We start from the raw sequence: 7280 nt of genomic DNA, 5'->3' as shown, positions 1-7280 counted from the left end.
TAGCCCAAGCCCAGCCTGCCTAGGCCTGGAGTGGCAGACTCTCTGAGCCCTTCCGGGTGGGAGTCGCAAAGGCAGCTGGCTGGCCGCTGGAGTTAGTGGGAGGAGGCTAGGCAAGGCGCGGAGCAAAGCTGTCAAACTGCGCCCGGAGCCCGGTGTGGGGCGTGGGGAGGGGAGAAAAGGAGGAGGGAGGGGAGGGGAGAGGGGAGGGGCGGGTAGGAGCAGGGAGAGCGATCGAGAGAGAGAGAGAGAGAGAGAGAGAGAGAGAGAGAGAGAGAGAGAGAGAGAGAGAGAGAGAGAGAGAGAGCGCGAGCTCGCCGCGCCTGAGCAACCCCTGTCTGTCGCTGCCGCTGTCGCCTTGGCCGCCTTGGCCCGGACTCGCCCAGAGCGCAGGGTGTGTGCCCCACTGCGCGTGGAGCGCGGAGGCTCCTCCAGCCCCAGCTCCTCGCCCCGGCCCGCGCGCGCGGGTCCCGGAGGGCGCCGACCCCACCATGCAGCTGCAGTTCCGGAGCTGGATGCTGGCCGCGCTCACGCTGCTTGTGGTCTTCCTCATCTTCGCAGACATTTCGGAGATCGAAGAAGAAATCGGGTAAATAGCCACCCCGGGCCCGTGCCGCGAGCTCCGGCGGGATCTCTTCCCTCCCCAGGCTCCGCGCTCCCGGTCCGCTTTGTGTGCGCCGCGCCCCCCTGTCGCTCCGCTGGAGGGTTGGGGCTGGCGGTTTGGGCTGGGGTTGTTAGTGTCAGGGGCCCGGGACGCTTTGGGGAGTGGATGATGGGGGCGCGGCTGCCGAGGGGTGTCCCCGGGCGGGGTACACGGGCAGCTGTAGCCGCACGGCGTGGAGAAAGCGGACTCGCCCACCCTGTTCCCTGTCCCCTGGTCCCTTCCCCTGGCGTTTGCGCTCGCCGCTGTTGCCGGGGTCGAGGGAGGGCGCCGGGGAGTGTCTCGGGCGGGTAGAAGGACGGAGAGTGGAGGGAGGCAGGAGTTTCTTTGTCTCCGGCTCGGCCGCTTTCTCGCCTTGGCAAAGTGGGCAGGGGGCGCGCGGGGATCTCTGAGCTGGGGGAGGGGAATCCCCTGGCGGGAGCTGAGTGAGGTAGACTCTGCATCGACTCCGGAGAAGCGGAATATGCTCTACACACACAGGCACGCTCCCACGCCTCCCGCCAGCCAGCTCAGGATCCCGGCGTGGGGGGTTGGCACTGCTTAAGGTGTGGCGCGCGGGGCTGGAGACCCGGGCTCTCTGCTAGCTTTGAATGTTCAGCCAAACCTGCGACTCCCCAGGCGACCCCGGGTTGCTGTGCGCTCACAGCAGGCGCAGAGAGATGGAGACCTTGCCGGAAAGTCTCCATCGCCGGCCGGTGGGCTCCAGGGTCCTCAAGAGCGCACGGTCTCAGCTTGTCCCGATCTCTTCATGGGTGGGCGGGACCACAACCTCGAGCTGCTCCTGGTCCGGGACTTCTTGGAATGCGCTCTCTGAAGGAGCCTGTCACACCATCAGGGTGCCCCCTGGATTGAGGCTGGCGCCCGGCCCTTCAGACTTCTGCACGCGGAGCCCGACCCCTGTCCGGAGCCTCCAAATCGTGGTGGACATGTGGGAAGTAGGGCTCTGAGGTGGCCTTCAGGAAAAGGGTGAGGTCTCAGAGAGGATGGCAGACAGTGGGCGAATCCGGTGCTCTGTGGGATTTGTGAGGAGCCAAACATACGGGCGTCCCATGCTGCGTGCGCCCCTCCTTTGTCCAACTTCATTATCCACACGAACGGAGGATGCGCCGTGCTGTCAGGCCCCTCCAAAACAGAGAGCGACCAGAATCCAAAATGCTGAAGCCCTGGGGACCCTAGCCTGCAGGCAGGTGTCTCTTCCCGCTCTTTGCTTTCGCTCTGACACTCTCTCTCTGTGATGCACAATACATCCTATGGACTCCATTATGCTTCACGAGCCCCTTTTGGCGTTATTCTTCTCCTCATCCTCGGTTTCCTCAAGAACTCTGAAAACTTTCACCGATGTTCAGTTAGCACACTATGTGCCGCCAGCGCCTAAGCACAGGCAGAAACAGGCTACTTTCCCATGGCTGTTCTCCTGGTGTGTTGCCAGAGAACCACCGGTCGCAACAGAAGTTGGTGAAGTCACATTCTGGGATACTGGAAGATACAGTGATGCTAAGATGGGCCTTCTGCACTTCCGGGTTTTTGCCTGGCCCAGACCACTGGGTGACGTTTGGCGATGGGGAAACGAAGGGCCCAGATGCCCACTAGTTCTGTTATAAGAACATGTACTGCCTCTCCCATACGCAAACACCGTTGCCCATCAATTTGCTAAACTTCTTACTGAGTACCTTCTATTTTGCCAGGGACTTTTAATTTTTAAAATGTAATGAGAAGATCAGTTACACGTAGTGTCTCTCTTTCCTGTCAAAGGCATTTTGAAAGTTCCACTTTCCATAGTCAGATTCTTCCAGCAGGCCATCAGGAGTTTCCAGAGGAGCATTTACATTTAGAGTGTATACTGAAACTCAGGGCTCGGTGCTGTGAGCATATCCTCTGTGATATGTTTCACCTGGAGATCCCGACTTCTTTTTTCTTTTGCCCCTAACCTGAAGAAAACCTCCACCTAGCCCACACTGACGTCTGCTGCAGCACCTTGCCCCGCTCTGACTCTGGCGTTTGGGCTGACTAACATTTAGCTTGGTCAGTCATCACGACTTTCTAGTTTGATGTAGTCACCTTGGTCCTTTATCTATGCCACGTGATCGTCATCGATAGACCAGTTCCATTTGCAGTCAGTCCCATCCATGTTTAACCTGGGGGGAGGAGGCTTATTGCATTGGCCACGCACGGGGAAGGAAAGAACAATGTGGGCAGGGAGGATGGGAATCCTACTTATTAACACCTCACTCCTTAGCTGACTCCTAGAACAGTCGCTGACTCCTAGAACCACCTCAGGTGTGAATGGTAAGGTGTAGGTAAATGACCCATCACAGAGACGGGGGAGGGTTGTCAAGAGGACTGTCTCCCGTGTCCTGTGCTTTTCAGGATAGCCTGGGATCCTACTCAGGACCACAGTGTTCTTGGACCAGCCCTTGCTACCTCTGCAAGAAAGAATAACCAATTAACCGCCAGAGAGAACCATGGTCCTGAGGTGCTGGGGATGCTGATTCTGGAAGGCAGTAGACAGTGGGAACCTGAGATCTAGTGATCCTGCAAGCAAGAGAGAGTCACTTTAGGGATAGGTTTCCCAAGAATTAAGGAATGGATAGTGAAAGAAGCAAGCAACTCTCTCTCTCTCTCTCTCTCTCTCTCTCTCTCTCTCTCTCTGTGTGTGTGTGTGTGTGTGTGTCTGTCTGTCTGTCTCTCTCTCTCTCTCTCTCTCTCTGTGTCTGTCTCTCTCTCGCTCTTTCTCTCTCGCACACACACACACACTCACACACACACACACATGCACACACGTATGGCCTGGAGACCCATTTTTCGGAAGTCTCTCAGTGCTTTCTTAGAAGATGAGATCGTAGGTTAGTGGCGTCTATGGTTCTGACCCGCCTCCTGCACTACATATGCTCTGGCCAGGGGTAAAGCTTTCTTTCAGAGGTTTCGTCTGAGAGACATCTCTCTTCTTTCTGAGTGATTTTCTTCCAACTTCTACTCTTGACACTCTAGTTCTCATTCAGCTGGGACTGCACCAGGCAGGAAAACATGCATGTACAAAGGCAAATTCTCCGCTAAGCACCCAAGGAGGCCTGCCTGAGAGCAAAGAACACAGGCGAGTTCTGAGCCAGCAGTCGAATGGGGCTTTGGTGAAGCAGCCACATACCTAGCCCAGGAGTACCTCCTGAGCTTTAACGTCGGCTGGCCCATGTTGGATCAGGCCATGTTGGATCAGCATTTAGATATTGTGACATGATATGATTATTTGCAAAGTCCACAATATGCTGTCTAGTTACCAAAAGAAATAGCAAAACAAAAACTTATGACATTTAAGTTTATACTTTTGTGCTGGACTATGTTCATAGCTCCTTTGGTGTGTGTAGCACCTGTGGGCTGCCCCATTGACACACCTACTAGGTAAACTGAGTCATCCTGGTCTTGAGTGTGACACCGCCATAGGAGTGTGGCTCATGGTTGTTGTGTCAAGCACATTGTCTTTGCAATAGGCCCACAGAAGTCATTCAAGAAGTATGGGTTTTCCCAGTTTGTCACAGAACATCCTTGGGCAAGGTGGCACTCGGAGGTCCTCAGGCCACAAAGGGCTCCTCCTGTAGAAACAGCTCCCTGGGTTATGAGTTAGGCTTAGTTTGATGTAATATCAAATATCTAAGCCATACTGTGTTTGCTTCCATGTAAGGCCGCCTCATACAGATCTCCACCTTTGCCGTCCAATGCTCTAGTCACCAGATGAGCCATTATAATCCCAGGAACACTACAGAACTCTGTTTAAAAGATAAATGCGTAGCTGGTGACCCTAACAATCCCAGTTGTGGCACTAAGGGGGATGGTAATGATGGTTAGCATGAACTGAGTACTTACCAGCTGAGAGCTATTCTTGGCTGGCCACGGCATTAACATATTCTATCCTTGTGGTACCCCAACGGCAAGCAACCAGGGGCACCAAGAACTTCTTGGTTCATTGCGTCCCATGTACCAGGCCCACGCTGACCACCTGGGAGCATCTGCTCACTGACCCGTCACTCCACCCATCTCCAGCGGGGAGTGCTGCTACCCCTAGTTTATCCGGAAGGAAGCTGAAGCTGTGAGTTAATTCGCTAGTAATGAACCTCTTAGTACTTGACCCTAGGTCTACATAGGCCAGAGGTCAGGCAGACGGTGGGCTAAACCTTCTGCAGGAGGTAGCGTTCTCATTCTCTTGCCAATTAGACTCCAGTGGCAGCTGAATCAGACTTACCTGATTGTATCCAGGCATCCAGAGCAGGGGTGATAGTGAAGATATTTAGAAACCGATCCATCTCGAGAACTGATGTGTTAGGGATGGCTATCTGAGTGGTCAGAATTGATGCCATCTAGTACATCATGCCAGGGTCCTGGTACCATATTAAATGTCAAATCATGTCTAAGAAAGTAACAGAGGAGGAAAAGTTAGCGCTGTTCATCAATGAGACCCGGTCTGTGAGCAGGCAGTGACTCCTGCCATCCAGGGCCAGCAAGCTTAAATACACTTCTCAGAGGAAGAGTCTGGGTGGATGCAGAAGAACATGGCCTTGGGCAGCTGCATCCTCTGCTCTGTGAGAAGAGTTTGTGTTTATTCAAGGTGGTCCTTGTCATTGGGGGGAGGCATTCATTTTTTTTTCCTCCTCCTCCATCCTAGTATAGTTCACCCAAGCATAAATACAATTAAAAGATAAAATAGAAGAGAAAGACGTTCTGGTTTTAACTCCCTTGCTCTGAGTCCTTGATGCCAACTGTTCCAGCATCCAATTTGAATTGTAAATAGATATCCGTCTTGGAAACCAACTCAGCGCGCAAGGCCTCTCTCCCCTTGTAGTACAGAGTTGCTAGGTTTTAAAACTGTTTAGGTTTCACAATCTGGGAAATGGTGAAAAGTGAAAAATTATAACTACTAGACACAAAGGGTGGGATTCTGGAGAGCTTCTCACTTCTTTGAGGAGAGAATGCACAGAAGTGGCTGCCACCTGGTCATGGCCTCCCGTTCATCCCTCCGCGGCTTTACCTGTTCCATTCTGTACTGCTTACAAGCTTCTGCATCGTCCCATGATTGCCTGTTTCTATCCCTTTGCACACGCCCATCCCCCTTTCAGGGACTTCTGATTCACTCTAGCCTTCCCGCTCTTCCTGCCCCCTCCCGCGTCCCATTTCCTCATTGCTCTGCCATTACCTCCGTGGCCTCACGTTCCCAGCCCCACCTTCCTTAGCTTCTCACCCTGTGCGCGCCTTGACCATCCCATCATTCAAGTGCCCTATGAAGACAGAGTTCACAATTATGTTTTATTTAGCCTATGTCCGAGCTCCTCCTGAGAAGTATGTGGTCCGGGAATACCTGACCTTTCGACATTGCAACATGACGTTGCCATCTACAAGTTCACCCTCAAGAGCCACTTGATCGAGTTACTAAAACAAACCACTTTTTTCAAAAGTCATAAGGTTTTAAGGTAATTTGGAGTGAGCTGCATTCGTAGCTTCATTGCTATCCTGGAGTGCTTGTGGCCCAGGACTCCAAGCTGGAAATAATGAAACCCGTGAAGTACCTTTTGAATGAACAAACCTAGGTCTGAGGTTTAGCGGAATCAGGTCCTAGTTTCTCTCACTCAAAAGATCCCCACTTCATGAGAAAGTCATGGTATGTCTGCCATGGGCAGCCTGAAGGGTACAGCCCCGGAAGGACACTGAAAGTGACATCTCTGAGACACGGCCCACAGAGAAATGCAAAGTCCCCCACCCTTATGTGTACTGTCTCCAAATGTTCTTTAGGGATACTTAAAAGTAGTGCATTTATTTTTAAAACGCTGTCAAACTAGGGGATCATGATGACCCGTCAAGCCTGGGGATGCTGCACAGATCTAGATAAGCTCAGGAGGATCCTATCTTACATCTGCCCAGAGCAAAACTGAGTTAGACAGGCAGATGGCAGATAGCAGGAACTCCACGGCCCCACTGAGCCCGTGGCTGTGTCTCTCTCCTTCTGGAGGGAGGGGGGTGATGGAGACAGGTCCCTCCCTAGAGGTCTGTCAGGGTGACATCCCCAGTGGCTGCCTTCTTGCCAGTCTGGGTCTGGCTTGCTATCTCTGCTGTGCTAGTCTCGTCCTTAAGTGTTGAGATTAGTCACTCTCTTAGGTGGCAGCTGGGCTGGTTTTAAATTCTCCCCAGTTGTCCACAATTCATCACCCAGCCAGGAGGCTGTCCGGTGTCCTGACGGGACCTGTTTGTCCCTGAATGTGCTCGGCTTCAGCTGTCACCTACTGCACAGTAGCACGGAGGGAATGGCTTCAGTGGAGGAGAGCAGAGAGCACGGCTGCGCCACACACAGGCAGCTGTGTTCCTCCTGATACACTTGCAAGCACTTGGGGGAGCTGATTTGTTTCCCAGGAAAATCCTGCATCACGCCTGGCTTGCTGTGTGAGTTGTAAATCTGCATTGCAAGAGGGAGCCCTCTCCACTCTGTCAAGGGGATTTCCCTGCGCCAGCGCCGCCACCCCAACCCCCACCCCAAACTTCAGGGATGCAGTTTCTGCTCCTGTCGCTTCTTAATCCATAGCTTGGGGATCCAGATGATCCCCCTGACCAGTGGTCCCCCAGATGCTGACGTGCAGAAAGGACAAAG

At 53.3% G+C, this 7280-nt stretch overlaps 1 protein-coding gene across 1 annotated transcript in view; it reads left to right on the top strand.

Moving 5' to 3' along the window:
* The first annotated feature begins 323 nt into the window (after window positions 1-323).
* Window positions 324-7280, top strand: part of St8sia2 (ST8 alpha-N-acetyl-neuraminide alpha-2,8-sialyltransferase 2) — a 65991-nt gene continuing 59034 nt past the window's right edge. Inside the window, exon 1 of the mRNA XM_050149107.1 lies at window positions 324-586. Within this exon, the coding sequence (XP_050005064.1) occupies window positions 489-586 (98 nt within the window). The 5' untranslated portion in view covers window positions 324-488. The remainder of the gene's footprint in view (window positions 587-7280) is intronic.

This window comes from Alexandromys fortis, unplaced genomic scaffold, assembly GCF_014885135.2.
Source record: "Alexandromys fortis isolate MF-2015 unplaced genomic scaffold, M_Fortis_MF-2015_v1.1 scaffold_67, whole genome shotgun sequence".
NCBI lineage: Eukaryota > Metazoa > Chordata > Mammalia > Rodentia > Cricetidae > Alexandromys > Alexandromys fortis.
The sequence above is the reverse complement of the archived record's forward strand: the minus strand, read 5'-3'. Positions and strand labels throughout refer to the sequence as shown.